At 38.6% G+C, this 21,258-nt stretch overlaps 1 protein-coding gene across 7 annotated transcripts in view; it reads right to left on the reverse strand.

Moving 5' to 3' along the window:
- Nucleotides 1-21,258, reverse strand: part of LOC127866766 (uncharacterized) — a 98,959-nt gene that overhangs the window by 6,652 nt on the left and 71,049 nt on the right. For 5 of the 7 annotated variants that reach the window (XM_052407553.1, XM_052407554.1, XM_052407552.1 and 2 more), the window contains 4 exons: nt 15,932-16,012; nt 12,560-12,583; nt 8,389-9,054; nt 7,284-7,454 (listed from right to left, as the gene is read on the reverse strand). In XM_052407553.1, the coding sequence (XP_052263513.1) occupies nt 7,284-7,454; nt 8,389-9,054; nt 12,560-12,583; nt 15,932-16,012 (942 nt within the window). The remainder of the gene's footprint in view (nt 1-7,283; nt 7,455-8,388; nt 9,055-12,559; nt 12,584-15,931; nt 16,013-21,258) is intronic. The other 2 variants (XM_052407551.1, XM_052407555.1) reach the window with 2 other exon arrangements.

A 21,258-nucleotide genomic window follows, 5' to 3' on the forward strand; every position in this document is an offset into this window, starting at 1 on the left:
TCCTACATGTGTGTAAAGTGTGGTCCTACATGTGTGTAAAGTGTGGTCCTACATGTGTGTAAAGTGTGGGGCTGACTACATGTGTGTAAAGTGTGGGGCTGACTACATGTGTGTAAAGTGTGGTCCTACATGTGTGTAAAGTGTGGTCCTACATGTGTGTAAAGTGTAGCCCCAGGTAAGCCTTATCAGGGACAACACTTTCTGCTTATTTGGTGACTTTTTTTAACCCTTTGCATGCTGGGAAATTTGTCGTCTGCTAAAATGTTGTCTGCTGAATTTCTAAAATCAGCATTTTCTTCACTTTTTTTCAAAGACCACTATCAAAATAGCAAACAGTTTGGATCCTGAAGAGACGCCACGTTCTGTGGCGTCTTATCTGGATCCAAACTGTTTGCAAAGGCCTTCAAAACTTGGTTCCAGCACTGAAAGGGTTAAGAAAGTCATTGCGAAACAAAAACAATTTTTTTAAATAAAATTCATTTTAATTATTAAATACTTACCTGTTATCGTATGCTTATACTTTCCAAGGGGAAATAACTCATCCGGAATTTTAACTGGGAATCCGCCACCTCAATACCGTAATACAGGCCAGGTTAAACATAGTGCAATGAAACCTAGCCAAAAATCGGTAACCAACCCTCAATATTCTTTCAATATATATACAAAAATATTAATCGAATAGCGGGGTGGGAGGTGGGACTTACCGATAACAGGTAAGTATTTAATAATTAAAATGAATTTTATTTAAAAATTTGTTTTAATGTCATAAATACTGACCTGTTATCGTATGCTGATTTTGCAGCTGCGGTGGGAAGGTTCGTATATATTTTCCCAACACAGTAGAACCCATAAACAGGGTTATCAGCTAATGATATCAAGTAATCTTCGTTAAAACGGTATTAATTATGACTTCTCGGACAGAGTAATATGTCTATGTCGTAAAGAAGACACTACCGTTAGTGAAACCACAACAAGCCCAAACGTATACAAATTGTATTGTTGGCACTTCAGAAAACGAAGATAAAAAGATGACAAGGTGGTCGGATTCCTCCAGTAAACAGCTTAGAGCACGTCAAAAAGTGGGGTGTGATTAATATATGCCCACAAAACAGACAGAGCTCTTAATTCATGCGGTCAGATCCTAAAAAGGAATGAATCCTTAGATAGGATAAGATTAACTTTCCTTAGTCGAGGTCTAAACCCGAGAAATAGAAGCCACAGACACATCTCCCCCCCTTTTTTTTTTGGGAAATGAAGAGTGTCTTTGAGAACCTCGAATGGACTTCTGACTAACACTGCTGAGATAGAACTTCAAAGCCCTGATTGCCCAAAGAAGTTTATCCTCATCTTCACGACTACCAGTTTAAGAAAACTTGGAAACTTGAAGGTAGAAGCCATATAGAGGACTTGATATTAAGCAAGGAATCCTGGCTGACACAACAAAGTGAAAACGACAATAGATCCAACTGGAATTGGTCGTATTCAACAGAAAAAGCATGAATTTCACTTTTCCGTATGGTAAAAGCCATAATAAGAAGGAAAACCGTCTTAAAATTATATTGGAACTGTTAATAAGCCTGATGAAAAAGGTTCATAGGGAGCTCATTAAGCATCCCAACATGTTACACAAGTCAAAACCGCTTAAGAAGGTAAAGGAAAGAAAAACATAGTGTTGACGTTCCATAGTTTGGATCAGTTCCAAAATAGGTAAGACAGCACAGAGTTGCGATGACTTACACAAAACAAGGTATACGAAAGCATAATCTCTATCCTTTGATGAAGAAAAGAACAAATTTCTTATCATCAAGAAAAAGATGAGAAAAACCTCTATGTATCTAGCAGAGTGATTAAGGTAATAACTATGCTCTCAATTACCCAGTAAAAAATGAATTTCCATAGAACCTTTATACAGTTCTGATGGAATTATCCTTGCACAAGTAACAAGGATTGAAACTCTAACAGAAAAACGTTCTTCTGTAGAGATAACTAAAAGTTATTAATGGCCAGACATGTAGTGGCACATGTTTGGATCAGTAAAAATATGTATCAGTGAGATATGATATTTGACCTGTGAAGAAGTTTCCTGAAAATAATTGTACAGGAGACTTAAAAGGTCGTAGAACCATAATCCCATGGTTCATTAAGTATATTTCATGAAATTATGGCAAAAACTCAGTTATTGCAAAAACTCACCAAGAAGGCAAGATATTCCAGTTTATGTCAATGGACGAATGTATAACAATCGCACACTCTGCTGGATCGATTTCTGTGAACTGCATTATTGACGTTGTTCAGCATACCGGTATACACTGTGATATACGATTGCATAACGCTAATAACTAGCGTTTGATGATAAACAACATTCTTTGATATACTATGTACACCATGCAACTCGTCTGCAACTTCACTGCCGCGCATGCGCAATTACATTATTGAACCCAACGGTAAAATAATTCGAAAGAAAGAACTGCAGGACAAAACGTCCAACAGGGCGTTGAGACGAACTGGTATGAGAAAGACGATAGAGAAAATTTGTTGTTCTTGCAAAGAACGAATAAGTTCCTGATTTCCAGTTACAAGGAGTGATAATATGATCACCTCCGTGTCTGTAAGTAAACCACGACCAATGTGTGATAGTTGAAACCATCACAAAGGAATCGTGAAAATGTGTTGTAAATGAAAAACAGCTAAAAAGAATTTTCGCTTTTCAAGATGTAGATGTGCAGGTGATATTCGTTAGGATAACACATAATTGAGAAAATCAAGATACGTTGTTCTATGTGAATGTCCATAACCTTCTCTGCTCACATCTGTATAAGATGTAAGGAAGGTTGTGGTAGAATAAACTGTATTCTTGCCAAGATAATCTTCTAGTCTAGACACCACTGAATAGTGGTAAATAATGACAAAAAGATGGAAATCTGTGTCATTAAATAATCCCGAGATTAATACAATTATCTTAAAAATAAAGCTGAAACGGACGTAAGAAAAGACGTCTCAGCAGAAGGACCGGTGACCGGACCGGTAATTACCGACCGGTGACCGGAACCATTTGTCAAGGATGGGTGGGCAAAGAAACCACGGCAAGCCGAACTTTCCCACTCCCAACACACTTGAAAATTGGTAGAATAGGACAGTGTTTAACACTTATAAGTTTATGACCTATCTACAGAATATAGCCTCTTCTTGAACCAATAACAGGCGCCTTTAAAATCCTGGATAATACAGGTCGCGAAGTCATCGATTTGCGAAGTACGGAAATATGATTGATAGTGGTACCTCCGGAATCGGAGGTGTGATGGCAGAAAAAGGTGAAAACCCTAGGGGTAACCTTAAGCGGGTTCACGCTTGCCGGTAGAATGCATGGAAGTCTTAAATTCTGACTTGATTAATCCATTTACTTCAAGACTTCTAACCGGGACGAATTCCGAAAGGAATACGACCAGTTATAGGAAGACGGCCTGTTATGGCCAGAAGTGTAATAGAAGAATAACTTTAAGATGAGGTCCCTCCAGATCCTAGGATCTAAGATCTGAGTTCAATAGGTCCTAAGCCATCTACAAGACTGTAGCCGCTATGCGGTCAATCTGATAGGCAATCCTATGTATCAGAACTCTTGTTGATTCCAGTAGCTTGAAAATATGCACTGCCGTAGGAGCAATAGAAAAGCAGAAGTCGATACAAATGTCGTCTTGCTAATCCTGCTAGCGTCATTAATGTGTCCCAACTGTTCCGTGACACTGACTGCAAAGTCTGTAGCCGACAGGTAAAGGCGGTTAAAACAATTCATCCTTCGGGTCTCGAACATAAATAATAGAGGTCAAATAGTAATGTTCGACCTCAATGCTAGTCTCCGAGCCCACTTCAGCCGATCTATCTGCAAGACCAGTAGTCTGCATGTAGCCGGTTGAGATAGAAGTACAAATAACAGATATAGCATGATTTGGTAACCGTCGCCAGTAGAACATCAGTATTGAAAAACACAAAAAGTCATGTAGATTGTTGAATCCATAAAATATAGTATTCAATACAATCATAGCCAGGGGTATACAACTATGTAATGTAGACGATACCCGTGATACTAAAAATTGACCGATGAAAACACAGTGGAATACCGGTAATTGATAAGTGGTGACCGAACCGGCCCGGTCAATGACCGGTAACTGTAGCCCGGTGAACGGACCAGTCATAATATGACCGGTGACGTTACCAGTTAAAGACCGAAAAATGGTGGAATCCATATGGTCTGTTATCAATGTCAAGCACTGCTCGGAAAAGAAGATCATGCCAAAAAATCCAATCCGATGGCGATGAGACATCACTTATTCTGACCGGTGATCAGTGATCGGTGATATGACCAATGAATGATGACCGATGTCCGGTGATCGGGACCGGTATAATATAACTGCGTCAGAATGGAAATATCTGGTGCAGAAGAATGACCATCCACGAAGTCATCTGATAATGTTAACCAGAAAACAACGGTAGATTATCAGTATTAATAGGCATAAGTGTCCTTGTAGTCGTAGTGGAGAAAAGAACAGCTTATCCCAAAGCCTGAATGTTAAACGAACTAGTGTTCGTATACAACTACGGCTCGGTGACTGCAACATGTGTGGATGCCATAAGAAGAACCATCACACGTGGAATGGAGACATGATATTCCTAAAGGAATAAAATGGAGAACGTCGATATGACCAGTAGGTTCATTAACCCCTACGTGAGAAGTGGCGACATCCATATAACTTCGATGCCGAAATATTGTTCGGCTACGCTTGAAATATTGTCTTCTACAATATTGTCTCAGTGAGCATTGACATGATCGCTTACGAGCGTATCAACGCCGAGAACTGCTCAATGAAGGAGAGGTATGTTCGATAACTATCCAGTGGTGCTCAATGCAGTCCGCTGATGTCTAAGTGAAGGTTGACGACGTCCTAGTTTCCTGCGATGTCGAGATCTGGATCGGCCGAGATGTGGATCGGCTGCGATGAGACCGAGATCTTCTAGAATAACGTCTCCGTGAGTGACGACGTGATCGCTTACGAGAGCCGCGACGATGAGAACTGCTCGACGAAGAAGAGCTTGTCCGATGTCTAATCCTTGATGAAGACGATGTATTCAACGAAGAATAGGAGAATAATTCAATGAAGAAGATTGAGTTCTTCTTCTTGACCGGTGACTGGTGTTATCGGTGGCAGGCCTAACTGATGACTGTTGACCGGTGTCCGGAGCGTTGATCAATGACCGGACCGGTGACTGGACGGGACCGGTGACATGACCGGACCGGTGACATGACCGGACCGGTGACATGACCGGTGACCGGACCTGTGACATGACCGGTGACCGGACCGGTGACATGACCGGTGACCGGACCGGACCAGTGACCGGACCGGTGATCAATGACCGGACCGGTGACATGACCGGTGACCGGACCGGTGACATGACCGGTGACCGGACCGGTGACATGACCGGACCGGTGATCAATGACCAGACCGGTGACCGGACCGGACCGGTGACATGACCGGTGACCGGACCGGACCGGTGACATGACCGGTGACATGACCGGTGACCGGACCGGTGACATGACCGGTGACCGGACCGGTGATCAATGACCGGACCGGACCGGTGACATGACCGGTGACCTGACCGGCCGGTCAGACGTCAATCAATGGTCCGTGATCAACGTCCCCGGTGACGTACCGGTCATATCATGACCAGTGTTGTCACCGGATAATGACCGTATGGCGGATGCCAAATGGTCCGGCATTGGTCGATGCCCTTGACCAATGCCATCGGGCAAAGACCGGCTTACGGGTGTCGCCATATGGTCTGATGTTGACCGACTGTCTAAGAGACTTAGCATAGTACGGTCGCGATCGTGCCCGATACCCGGTGACTGATACTGCAACTATCATCCATGATCTGCGAAGTCACCGGGTATTTATCCACTCTTGTTTCTGCGACCATCATGTAGTCGAATATATGAAAAACAAGAGCAAAGCATATTCAACCATAAACTGGTCACAGACAAGATTATCATACAGCACATAAAATCATTATTTGACCATAATGAAAATTATAATAATACTGCCGTAGATCATAAATTAAGATCAAAAGTTTAATTCAAAACAGATGAAAAATAAAATGACGATCAATTAGATTGTCATACGGAACGTTAAAATCATTATTGCACACAATGGCAAATGATAAACAATCTGTCAATAGAAGAACACGCTTTGCACGATCTCGTAACACATTAGAAGAACATGCTTTGCACGTTCTAGCAATGTATTAGAAGAGCACGTTTTGCACGTGGTCGTTTGCGCCTGAAAACACCCAGCATGGTAGAAATAAACCATTGTTCGATAAAAACAAGCATGGCTTACCTTTTACAAATGAAACAAAATCCATTAAATCCACACAAATTAATCCGAATGAGAAATAAAAAGATAAATAACACAATTTATCTATTCAAAACCCCAATCAACCAAGTGAAAAACAATATTTTAATTCAGAGCCGTAAAAGACACGTATACACCTGGTTGATCCGGAAAGAATAATGAGGGTTGGTTACCGATTTTTGGCTAGGTTGCATTGCACTATGTTTAACCTGGCCTGTATTACGGTATTGAGGTGGCGGATTCCCAGTTAAAATTCCGGATGAGTTATTTCCCCTTGGAAAGTATAAGCATACGATAACAGGTCAGTATTTATGACATTAAAATCCAGTATAGGCGGAAAGAGTTGGCTAATCTGGGATGACACCTTAACCCTTTCCCACTCAGAAGCCACGTGAAAATGTCTATGTGCAAACAGCATAAAACCAGAACAGCCTGCGAGTAACTAGCAGTCTTGCTGTTTGCTGCGCATCAGTATCTCAGGTTTGGAGATTAAGCTTTAAAAACTTAAATTTAGTAAGAAAGGTCTTAAATATAACTTTCTAAGGGACTGCACATGCCTGAAAATACGTATCTAAGTGAAAAAGGGTTGAGCACATGAATATCCCTTTCAGTGCGGGAACCGAATTTTGAAGGCCTTTGCAAACAGTTTGGATCCAGATGAGACGCCACAGAACGTGGCGTCTCATCAGGATCCAAACTGTTTGCTATTCTGATAGTATTCTTTGAAAAAAATCGAAGAAAATGCTAATTTTAGAAATTCATCAGACAACATTTTAGCAGAAGACCAAATTTCCCAGCATTCAAAGGGATATAGCCTACACTTCCTAGAACTAGGCTTTTTGGTAATCGACTTCTCCACTACTGTGAGCATGTAAATACCTTTAAGAGTTGTAATGATTTCACTCAATTCCTCAAGGTGGTCTATCTGTAGAAGTTTTCCTCCATCTGAGTTGCACGCTGTCTGAGCTGCTGTAAAGCTGGAAGCAGGTGTTGTGACAAGTTTGATACACGAGTAGCGGTGGGAGAACCAGTTAGTGGGGCAACCTTGTTCTGAAATACAGAAACAATTTGACTTGTAAGATTATATCATTTTATGTATACAATTATTATTTACATACTATGATATCTACAGCTATCACTTATTTCAGGTGATGAATAACCCCACAAAGCCCAGCGATTTGGAGGTCACAGGTTCGATCCTCACTGTGGGAGCGTTCTTTAGATCTCCCCCAGAAACACCAAGTACTGGTTCTAGTAAACCAGGAAATGGACTTGAGAGCATTTCAAATAAGCCTTGGGCTTTCTATGCAATAGAGCTAAAACAAGACTATTGGAAAGCAATAGATGTTCCCTACCGGCTACAACATTGTCAGAAATTCCACCATTGTCAGATTATTTTTTTTAATTTGTTGCCATAGCAACCAGAATTTTTGATGTAGGAACAAAATGAAATGACGTGCATAATGTCCATATTGATATCTATCCATATTTTAAGTTTCATGAAAAAATATGAAAAACTTTTAAAGTTATTGCAGGATCCAGAAAACCACCATTTTCAGCAGTATTTCTAGTCTATTTGTTGCCATAGCAACCATAATTTTTGATGTAGGAACAAATGAAATGACGGTCATAATGTCCATATTGTCATCTATCTATATTAAGTTTCATGAAAAAATATGAAGAACTTTTAAAGTTATCACAGGATCCAGAAAAGTGTGACTGATGAGAGAAACCGGTAGGGGACAATAAATAGGTTTAAACTAATAAACCCAGCATACTGCATTGATGCAGATGGACAGCTTTGACAGTAGGTGATGTATTCTAAGATGTTGATGTGAAGATTCCTCTAAAGCCCCTCTACCAACTGGTACCTTATTACTTTTAAAAACATCCAGCGCATTATCACAAACCTGCTATAATGTCACGGTAAAATTGTTGAAATTTTAATACTGAATAGTCATGTATAGACAAACAATTGACTTACTTTTATACTCAACAAGGTTGGAGCCCTTCTTTGTCCAGTAGAAAGAAAAGTCGTATCCAAGGGCAAAACTGGCGAACATGTCAGTGAGGTTTTTTGAAACGTCAGCTTTGTTGTAGCCCGTGATGTAAGTGGTGAGATTGGATGGCTGTACTTGCACTCGCACTGGAATAGTTGCTGACTCGCAGGCATTGGTAGAGTTTACACATGCTTTTGCAGTGACCCAAAACTTCCCTGAATGTGTATAGGTATGCTGCACTGAGGAAGTTTTCCCAGATATTACAGTTTCCTGTTCGGAGTCTCCAAACTGCCATCGTATTTGGTCGACGATTCCAAGAGTGGTTGTCACCGAAAACATGTGCGCTCGCCCAACATATAGTTGTGGTACATGAGACAAATTGATTCCTGCAATTGAGGCCACTGCGTTAGGTCCCAGAAATGATTTTGTTCTGCAGATAGCTGTCACATACGGGCAGCAATTTCCGCTATCCTGAACAGTACCACATACGCAGACATTGCTTATTTGTATGTAATGTGTGTAATTTTCTGAGAAGCAATGTTCTTCACATTCCATGTCTGTGGTCACTTGTATGGCCTGCGCAAAATGAACTTCCTTTGAGTCCAAGGATGTGGAGTTGTCTGGTGCACAGGAGTAGAAACTGGAGGGTCCTGAAACACAACCTCAAACGTTAGGCAAACACAGCATGTCATATTTAGATTTTTCCAACAATGAATAATGTTAATAAGACACCAATAAGTTCCAAGTATTTAAAAAGATCAATGAAACATGCAAACTGAAACATCCTTTTACATTTTATGATTGCTTTTCAAACCTGTCAATAGCAATCTGGAGTTAGAACACAAACTTCATAGGCTGTATATGATTCTTAAGAGACCTTTATTTAACATTCTTGAAGACTTTTGTTTAAAAGCTTTGAGCATCTGACAATGGTAAGTCATTATTTTAATAATCACTGTGGTATGTATAACATAATATATGGCAATAGGAGATCTCAGAAGAAATCAAAGCAAACAAAACCATGTCTCATCTAGAATATTGTTTGTTCTGTTAAATTCAAATAACGACACACACATTTTCAGGATATCTATAGTTCCAGTTCATTATGCATTGAAGTAACTATGCATGTATGCATAATTACTAATTCAAGAATTTTTAAAGATATCTGCTCATGTTACTTCGACAGTGATATTATTTGTGCCTCGTTCTGGAAAAACAGGACTTAACCCTTTGCATGCTGGGAAATTTGTCGTCTGCTAAAATGTCGTCTGCTGAATTTCTAAAATTAGCATTTACTTCATTTTTTTTCAAAAAATACTATCAGAATAGCAAACAGTTTGGATCCTGATGAGACGCCACGTTCTGTGGCGTCTCATCAGGATCCAAACTGTTTGCAAAGGCCTTCAAAATTCGGTTCCAGCACTGAAAGGGTTAACGCATGTGCAGACTGCACAAGCTAATCTGGGACAATTCTTTCACACATGCATTAAGCCCAGTTTTCCCAGAACCCTCCTCATTTAATAGTTTTACTAAAAGGACTTCATGTGCATATCTAATATAAGTTAACTGTCATCATGAAATAATAATTACCAGTCCCTGGGTCAATACAGTGAGTTCTAAAGTCTAAATTGTGAAGGGTTATTCACAAAGTTACAAAAAGAGCTGAAACACAAACCACGTTGAAACAGTTGCAAAGCTTACAAGACAAGAGAAACCAAGAAATAATTATGAACATAAAATTGTCAATTAATATGATATAATGTTGTCCACGATTCTGGTTCTAACATGGTATTATGTGAATGTAGAATAAGACATCAAACTTGGTATGGATATTATTTTGGTGATTTTCTCAAACGAAACTGTAGATTTAATGTAATGGAAGTGTTTTTTGTCAAATTCTGTCTACATTTTTAGAGTTATAAGCATTTTTCAATGACTTTTTCATGCACAGTGATAGCATTTTATGTAAAAACAATGTCTACGATGCAATTGTCTATAAACTTATGCTTTGATAAAACTAATAAATTAAACAGGAAAATATTCATAAAATGCATTCTTGGAATAAAGTTTATTCCAAGAATGATGTCTTATTCCAACTTCACATAATAATGTTCTCTCAACAAGATGCTGCATTTCACACACATTCACACAAATCAATTCACAATTCATATAAGCAAATTGTACCTATATCCAACCAAGGAGAAGAACTAATAGGCACAGGCATGATATAAAAGCTACGCAGAACAATGTCATTAATTGGGAATATTTTATTCCTCAAAAGTCATACATTGTTTAAACTCAATAAGAGTTACCTATTTTCAGATAATTTGTATTTAGAACGCCTGGTTATAGGGCCTATGTATCATGTACAAATAGAACAGTGAAATAGTTATATATAATTTTTTTGTTGTTGTTGTCATGCTGTGCAAAAAATATGGTGGAACTTATTGCATTTAATTTTAACGTACATGTTTAATGCAACAAGCTCATATGCAAAATGTATATAACACGACTATTGTCAAGCAATATGGTCCCCTACTGGTGATACTCCACCACTTTCAGATTTTTTATTGTTGTTTATGTATTTGTTGCCATAGCAACCAGAATTTTCGATGTAGGAACAAACTGAAATTATGTGCATAATCTCCATATTGCCATCTAACCATGTTTCAAGTTTCCTAAAAAAATATGAAAAACTTTTAAAAGTTATCGCAGGATCCAGAAAAGTGTGACGGACAGACTGACTGACTGACTGACACACAGAGCGCAAACAATAAGTCACCTCGATTTCACCGGTAGGGGACAAAAATAGCCTTTCTTGTAGCCTAGAAATACAAGTCTTTAAAAATTTAGGATATCAATTTTGTTGTTGTCCATCACATATATTTCATGTGATCATATACATGCACGAACATGCATATTCAAGGTTTCTTTTCAGGACAGATTGTGAATATTGCACGATTCAAGAGTATTAAGATTCCATGATTTTTCAGATCTGCACTCACCCTGCCTGAATGTTAGGCGCCTGTTTATCTAAAATTCACCAGGTTCAAATTGTGTTAACCCTTTGCATGCTGGGAAATTTGTCGTCTGCTAAAATGTTGTCTGCTAAATTTCTAAAATTAGCAATTTCTTCGATTTTTTTCAAAGAATACTATCAGAATAGCAAACAGTTTGGATCCTGATGAGACGCCATGTTCTGTGGCGTCTCATCTGGATCCAAACTGTTTGCAAAGGCCTTCAAAATCCGGTTCCAGCGCTCAAAGGGTTAATCGTCATCTTACAGTCAGTTCAGTTAACTCCTGAGCATTTTGTTTGTTTAAAGTTTCCTTAAAATGTCTACTTATGATTTCTTGCAAAGTGATGCTCTTGATTTGTTTTTCCACTTCATAATGATGTCATCTTTCAAAAGATTTCTGTACACAGATGTTCTGTTATTATCCCTTATAAATGTACACACACACACACAGGACCTTATACATTTTCTTATATTTACCACAACTAATAAATGCATACTTTATGCATGTTTGGCAAAGCTGATAAATAAATTGTTTAAAAAAAACAACAACGCATAATATACATATGTTCTATACACCAAAACACAAACAAATGAACATCTCTACTACAGAAAGTCAACGCAGACGCACATCAGTAATACCAAAAATATTATTTAATAATAGATTACATAAATCATGGCAAAAGAAAACTTATCTTCGAAATGCATGCTGTGACATTATTTTACTATGAATAATGTATTTACTTTGTGATACACTGTACCAGTTTTACAAATGGGCCGGGCTCTTTGAAAAGAGTGTTTAATGCATGTGCGTAAAGTGTCGTCCCAGATTTGTTTGTGCAGTCCGCACATGCAATAATTTCTGCGATGAAAGTCTCTTTTTAGCGAAAAATCTAGTTTAGACTGAAAGCGTCGTCCCTGATTAGCAGAATGCACAGGCTTATCTGGGACTAGACTTAACGCACATGCATTAAACCCCCTTTTCACAGAGTGAGGCTAGAATGTAAATGTTCTGATTGATAAGAGATGTGAACATCCAAAGAGCAAACACAAGTTTTCTAGCAATGTCTAAAGTTCTAACACATTACAATCCATATTTTCTACTTGCTGTTTACATAACTTAGTTTGTGAAGGTTTACCTATTGGGTTCTCATCATGTACTCCTAATGCATAAGGAAATTCATTTATTAAAAATACATTTGTGTCTTGTTCTGTGAAAATTGGGAAAAATGAATGTGCAAAGTGTCGTCCCAGATTAGCCTGTGCAGACGATTAGGGACGACACTTTCCGCTTTAATAGCATTTTTCGTTTAAAGGAAGTCCCTTTTTACCAAAAATCTAGTTTAAGCAGTAAGTGCCGTTCCATGAGTAGCCTGTGCAGACTGCACAGGCTAATCTAGGACGACACTTTACGCACATGCATTAAGCCCAGTTTTCTCAGAACACGGCTCATTTGATCACTTAACAAATATTCAGCAATGTTTAAGGTCCACTTATCTGGAACAATACTTTTTACATGTTCCACACCTTAATATTAATAAGTAAGATATCAAGATTAAGTTTGCAAAAGATCATTGTTAATTTGTAAACATTACAATTTGTGCATTATTATAGATCAATGACACATTTCAATTCAAATATCAAGACAGGTCAATGCATAGAGGATAAATGGAAATATAAACTTAAACAATATACGTAAATTCAAAATTATTTTTATATTTAAACAAATATTTAGCGTTAAATTTGTGACTTCTTGACACGAAAGGACAAGGGTGCTGATTAGAACATAGAGGAAGAAACTTTTATTTGTAACTTTTATTTTCTATAATTTACATGCAGATGATTTTGTTCATAATTATAATGTGTGAATGATTTTACATGCTTTTATTATTGCAACAGATTTAAAAAGAATCTCTCTTTATCATACAGACATCAGACAAAATGTTCACTAGTTCACCAAACTTTAAGGCCCAGTCTCACTATGATGCCAGTGGAGCCCTGGTGCGTGATCTGGGATCTACTGGGATGAACCAGGGCTTGATCTGGGATCTACTGGGATGAACCAGGGCTTGATCTGGGATCTACTGGGATGAACCAGGGCTCTACTGGAATGAACTGGGGCTCCAGCGGGGACGACCAGGATGAACCGGGGACAACCAGGGCTCCACCGGGTAAGTATTAATATGTTTAATACCTCCGGGATGAACCGGGAGTCACCGGGAAGGATCGGCAACAACCGGCACAGCACCGGGAACAACCGGGACAGCACCAGGAACAATTGGGATGGTACCCTAGCTCCACCAGGGACCATACAGACTCTGGCTGAGCTACGGCAATGCCCCTGTTGTAGCCGGTGGTGCCCAGGTGAATGCGGGCAGAGTCCTGGTATAACTACGGTACATCAGTAAACCAGCGCTCTGCCAGGACACCAGTGGCATTCACGGGGCTCTGGCCGGGCATTACCGGTGACGACCGCGATTAAACCGGGGCGTTGCCAAAGCTCTGCCAGGGTCTTATGCTGGTAGAGCCCCGGTGAGTGCCGGTGGAGTAACAGTAGCTCTGCCGGGACGCTGCCGGCTTTCACCAGGGTTCCACCTGGGCATTACCGGCGATCACCGGGGCTCTGCTGGGGCTTCACCGGAATAAACTGTAGCTAGTCCGAGTTGACCGGGATTCTGCCAGGTTATTGACAGGCTTCAACCGGGGCGGCTCCAGAAAATAGTGTGACCGCTTAAATGCTTTTAAACGAATCATCCCAGTTCTCGCCGGTCGACCGGCCTTAGCAAACCAGGATGAACCAGGGCTCTACCGGCAATAGTGAGACTTGGGCTTACATGTAGCTGCTGTTTCAGAAACTAACAAGCAAATTCGTTGAATTGATATCCCCCGCCAATATGTGTTATATTTGACACTCAAAAAAGAATATTTTCAAGGTACAAAGGGCCATAACTTCGTTATTAACAGATGGTGTACAATGCCATTTGGCGTGCATCATCCTCTTATCCATATATATACTCATACCAAGTTTCAATGAATTCCGCCAAAGCTCTTCCTAGATATGGCTTCAGACGGACGGATGGAGAGACGGACGGACGGACGGAAAGACGTACGGACGGAAAGACAGATGGACGGACAACACCAAAACAATATCCCTCCGCCTATGGCGGAGGATTAAAAACCTAAATTCACTTTTATTTGGGGGTCGCTCTGTGAAAAGGGGGTTTAATGCATGTGCGTAAAGTGTCATCCCAGGTTAGCCTGTGCAGTCCGCTCAGGCTAATCAGGGACAACACTTTCCACTTAACTGGATTTTTGCTAAGAAGAGACTTCCCTTCAACAAAAAATATAAAAGCAGAAAGGGTTGCCCCTTAAAAGCCTATGCGGTCTTTCAGCAAAGTTTCATCCCTTTTCACAGAGCACGGCCTATTTATTTTGCAGTTTTGCAAACACACCTTTCTAATGTTACATAGCTTCTTCTTTAAAAACTGCATGACATTTGTTAACTCTAACCACCATATTCAAGTTCTTCAGACATTTACTTTGGATCTTCACTGGCTGCTAACATAAGATGAATGTTACAAGACTAGCCATAACACTAAAATTGTAGAAAACATCTAGAAAAAAAGAAGCTTCTGGTTATAGTGAATGAGCTGAGTCATGCCAAAATGGGTCTTAAGCCATATGCAGCCATCATAGCCCCAGACCAGCTATCAAAATAATGCAGTCTGGTGTAGAACTATGCTGTCAGATTTATAGTCATAAACAATTTTGTGGTCTGATACGCTAAAAGGGAAGCGCCTGACCAGCCTGTGCTTATGCGCATGTTGACCTGGAGCTATGCTTGTTGCATATGACAAAAGATTAAATTTTGCATGACGATGCTCAAATGATATTGCATTCTGACCCCAAGTTTCACAACCATAATATTGACTAATAAACATCCTGTCACAATTTGCTTAATCTGAGCACATAACAATATTAAATTGTTAAATTGTTTATTTGTATTTCTCAAAACAATATTGACCTACAGGGACATGCTCAAAAATTGGAAACAAATCAAATTGTTATCACATATTAAAAAAAATAAAAGAATATTACATGTAAAGGAGTGTCATAGCCAACTGATCCCTTAACACCCCTGATGCATATCAACCAATGTTCACAAAGATAAAATAACGAGAAATATTTTTATGCTGATCATGGGCATATTGTTTAATTTAAAAAAAGCTTATTTGACATCAATAATATCCAGGATGTAATATCATCATGTAATAAACTCCCTCAGTGATTTGAAACTCCGCAAACACAATTCATTTGTTATAGTGGAAACTGTCAAATAAAACATTTAAAGATTAAGCAGAATTTGCATTGCCAATTTTTTGTAAACACAGGCATTACTACACCAGAGTTAAGATACTTGAAGAAAGGAAATTATAGAGAGAAGTTCAAGCGTAAAAACATTGCATGAAAGACTGTAAAAGTTGGGGACAGACAGTATATTTAAAACTTACCACATATTGACGATGGAACAATATAATGTAATTTACATAAACGTTGCATGATGGTGTCCCTTTTTCTTCGCACATTTGCAACTGATAAACATAGTTAGTAAAAAAAATTATTGTGATTTCTGGTTAGACGTAAAACACACAAAGATCAAAGCACAATAGAAATATACAATAAGATTACATTTTTTTGACAGAAGAACCTTTTTGTACACCTTCATGGATATCAATTTTAGAGAGGAAGTAAGAGAATGGATTCTGTAACCAATTAAAACAAATTAAAACCAATTCTTACACTTGTTCACAATTCAGCCCTTGTCACATGGTACAAAGTTAAGTAATGGACAAAGACACGGAGCTACAACATAAGATTAACCCTTTGCATGCTGGGAAATTTGTCGTCTGCTAAAATGTCGTCTGCTGAATTTGTAAAATAAGCATTTTCTTCATTTATTTTCAAAGAATACTATCAGAATAGCAAACAGTTTGGATCCAGATGAGACGCCACGTTCTGTGGCGTCTCATCTGGATCCAAACTGTTTGCAAAGGCCTTTAAAATTCGGTTCCCGCACTGAAAGGATTAAACTTGAACCATATTCAAACTGAATTGCTGAAAATATCTACATTCGTACAATTGGAAACTAAGGATTTTAGTAGGTGTATACTTGATATGAAATTCTCAATGATTCTTTTTGGATTTTTTTTTAAATCTTACTAGTTTTATGACTTCACCTTGTATTGTGAGGTCATTGGTAATGAGAGGTCTAGACTCTATTCCACACCATGGACATAAGCACAGTAAACATTCATAATGTTGGGTGGAAAGGTTGAACAAGTTATTGTTAATATCTATAAAAAAATACCAACATTCTTACTAGATTAATAACATGTAAAATTTGCTTTCGAACAATGATTAAATTGTCATCAATATTGAGAAACATTCAAATTGGAAGGGAAATCAAAATAGGTTATCAAAATACTTTCAGTTTTAATATTTGATAAACACAAAAAAAGAAAAAAGAAAATTATGAATATGTTTACAAACATCAAAACATGCATAAAACAAACAATAAAAGGCCATTCTCCAATGTGGACCAGTACCCAAACGCTGGGGGATGTGCTATGTGAACCCAAATCCTGTAATTCTGGTGCATAAACAACAACAAAACACCCAACCATGTCACCATAAATATAAATTGTTATGTGTTATGCATGCAGCCCTATTGCTTACTAGTGAAGTATTCATAAAAAATAAACAATAATTGAGGTATTAAGCTTCATCAACAAGGAAATTGCAAAAAAAATAATTAAAGGACTGTAAATGTAAAGAACTCTATCATCAGATAAATTAACTTGTACACAATCATTTACTTTTCACTACATCATTTTTCAAACATAACACTTTTGTAAAGAAACGAAATGTTAAAATTATAGTAAAAAAAAGCTTTCAAAATTGAGAACAATTTTCGTACACATGGATTTTTTTGGCAAATATTACATTGCATGCATAACACAATGGCAAACTCATTGATCCTTAACACCATAATGATAACCCATAGCCACCAAAACTGCCCCTTGTGCCCTGTTATGATCACCTGACAAGACTTCGTTTTCAGAAACGGTTTGACGTTTTTGACGTGAAAGTGAAACCTCAATAAAGGCTTCTGGTACATCTGGTAAAAATAGATAATATCTATGCAACAGGCACATGTGTGTAACAAGGTGTTTTTAGATTTAAAGAAAGGTATCTTGAGTTTCTAGTCATGACATTTAAAGAACTTTTTGAAATTAATTAACCAACATTTGTGTTTTGTATATCGACACTGAAGAAAGGCGGGGGGGGGGGGGGGGGGGGGGAATTACTTTAAAAAAATTATCAATATTTTTTTATATTGGATTGAAAAGACACAAAACTTGTGAAAGTGCAGCATTTTATGTGGACATCATAATTGTATAAATCTCCTTACATTCTCTATTTAAACCTTATTCCAATCCCAATCAATCATGGAAAAGTATAAAAAAAATAAAAATTTTTGGTTTTTGGTAGAGCAATTTTGCAACCACCCTTGATCACCAAAACCTATTTTCATTGATGGCTGTTCCATCATTGGAAACTAGAGCTTTGTCACAGACGTGAAAAATACCCCCACATGCAACATTGACACATCATATTTTGCATGTCGTCTTCACAAAAAACAGTGGACACCATGCTCAATTTTTAAAACACACTAAGTGACCCCTTGACCTAGTATTGACCCAGAAAGGCCCATGTTCTAACTTGGCCTTAAGATCATCTCCATAAAACTTCTGACCAAGTTTGGTGAAGATCGGATGTAAACTACTTCAATAAGAGAGCGAACACCATGCTGAATGTTAGACAAGATGTGTTTATGAAACACAATGTCCCCCTATATGACGTTTGACCTTGAAGGATGACCTTGACCTTGACCCATCACCACTCAAAATGTGCAGCTCCTTGAGATACACACGCATTTCAAATATAAAATTGCTAGCTTCAATATTGCAGAAGTGACATTACTTGAGCAATTTTGACCCATATATTTGACCTTGAAGGATGACCTTGACCTTGACCTTTCACCACTCAAAATGTGCAGCTCCATGAGATACACATGCATGCCAAATAGCAAGTTGATATCTTCAATATTGCAAAAGTTTTCATAAAATAAGTGATTTGGGCCACATATATTTGACCTCTGACCTTGAAGGATGACCTTGACCTCCACCTTTCACCACTCAAAATGTGCAGCTCCATGAGATACACATGCATGCCAAATATCAAGTTGCTATCTTCAATATTGCAAAAGTTTTCATAAAATAAGCGATTTGGGCCACATATATTTGACCTTTGACCTTAAAGGATGACCTTGACCTTGACCTTTCACCACTCAAAATGTGCAGCTCCATGAGATACACATGCATGCCAAATATCAAGTTGCTATCTTCAATATTGCAAAAGTATTCATAAAATGAGCAATTTTGGCCACATATATTTGACCTCTGACCTTGAAGGATGACCTTGACCTTTCACCACTCAAAATGTGCAGCTTCATGAGATACACATGCATGCCAAATATCAAGTTGCTATCTTCAATATACCAAAAGTTATTGCAAAATGTTAAAGTTGGCGCAAACCAACCAACCAACCAACAGACCAACAGACCAACCAACAGACAGGGCAAAAACAATATATCCCCCACTACTATAGTTGGGACATAAAAACGCACTAAGTGACCCCCTGACCTTGTTTTTGACCCGGCATGACCCATATTCAAACTTGCCCTAGACATTATCAAGATACAACTTCTAACCAATTTTGGTAGATGGGATAAAAACTACTTGAATTAGAGAGCGGACAACATGGTGAGGTTTAAAACACACTAAGTGACCTTGTGACCTAGCTTTTGACCCAGCATGGCCCATGTTGGAACTTGACCTACACATCATCTAGTTACAACTTCTGACCAAGTGTGGTGAAGATCGGATTTAAACTACTTGAAATAGAGAGCGGACACCATGCTCAATGTGTAAAATGTACTAAGTGACCCTGTGACCTAGTTTTTTATCTGGCATGGCCCATGTTCGAACTTGGCCTTCAGATCATCTAGATAAAACTTCTGACCAAGTTTGGTGAAGATCGGATGAAAACTACTTGAATTAGAGAGCGGACAACATGCTGAATGTTTAAAACGCATTAAGTGACCCCGTGACCTAGTTTTTGACCCGGCAAAGCCCATGTTAAAACTTGGCCTAGACATCATGTAGAAACAACTTCTGACCAAGTTTGGTGAAGATCGGATGAAAACTACTTGAACTAGAGAGGGAACACTTAAAACGGACCGACAGACAGACCGACCGACAAGTTCTATATACCACCCTAAACTTCGTTTGTGGGGGTATAATAATAACTTTTCTTATCATATTTGAAGTTTAAAAATATCTGAAGAAGTTATAGAGTTTATGCAAAACTTAAAGCAGAAAGTATGTAAATTGAAACAAGAAACTATCGTATACAAGTCAGAGTTATGGGCCTTAGTCAGTGACCTTCCATGTTATCCCAAAGACATGTGTGAAGTTTCAATTGAAAATCTGTATAACATGCAGTACCTATTACAGAGATATGTTATTCTTGCGTTCAAACTTCAACCTAAATCTCAACTTGCATGCAAACTTTAACAGGAATTTTTTAAGTCCAAAGGGGGACTTAGCTAAAAGGCTGCTAAAAAGCATATCAGTTCCTGGTTGGTGAATATTCATATATACCCTGAGCACATATGTAATGTTTGATTTTCATAACTATATTTAGTAAAGAGATATGGAGTACTTGCAGGCAAATAATAACCAGAATTTTCTTAGTACAAAAGGGGGCATAATTCTGCTAGTCAGCGTCATGGAACTTTTTAAGTGACCTCACATATTGACCTAAAACACATGTGATAAGGTTTCAAATGAATACCTGTCGTAGAAACAGTAATAGGGAAATATTAAATGTTTACTTTAAACACATTTCTTAGAATAAAAAGTGGCAAAACTCCGCTAATTTGCTGACGTTTGCTCACAGTAATGGGACTTGTTCAGTGACCTCACACAATGACCCAGACACATTTGGACTTGTTCAATGACCTCACACAATGAACCCAGACACATTTTGACTTGTTCCATGACCTCACACAATGAACCCAGACACATTTGGACTTGTTCAGTGACCTCACACAATGAACCCAGACACATTTGGAATTGTTCAGTGACCTCACACAATGAACCCAGACACATTTGGACTTGTTCAGTGACCTCACACAATGAACCCAGACACATTTGGACTTGTTCAATGACCTCACACAATGAACCCAGACACATTTGGACTTGTTCAGTGACCTCACACAATGAACCCAGACACATTTGGACTTGTTCAGTGACCTCAAACAATGAACCCAAACACATTTGGACTTGTTCAGTGACCTCACACAATGAACCCAGACACATTTGGTAAATTTAAATGCAATTCCTGTAGTATATACAGCAATATGAAGATGGTCACATTAACCTTAGCACAGAGCATAACGCAGACCCTGGGAGATGGTCACATTAACCTTAACACAGAGCATAACGCAGACCCTGGGAGATGGTCACATTAACCTTAACACAGAGCATAACGCAGACCCTGGGAGATGGTCACATTAACCTTAACACAGAGCATAACGCAGACCCTGAAGGCGACATTTTGGTAAGTATGACAGCTTGGAATATACTGTGAATAGTTGAGCTAAAAACTTAAATACAAGAGTCTCTACTGGTAGTGAGAAAAATACTACATG

This window comes from Dreissena polymorpha, chromosome 2 (assembly GCF_020536995.1).
Source record: "Dreissena polymorpha isolate Duluth1 chromosome 2, UMN_Dpol_1.0, whole genome shotgun sequence".
Classification (NCBI taxonomy): Eukaryota; Metazoa; Mollusca; class Bivalvia; order Myida; family Dreissenidae; genus Dreissena; species Dreissena polymorpha.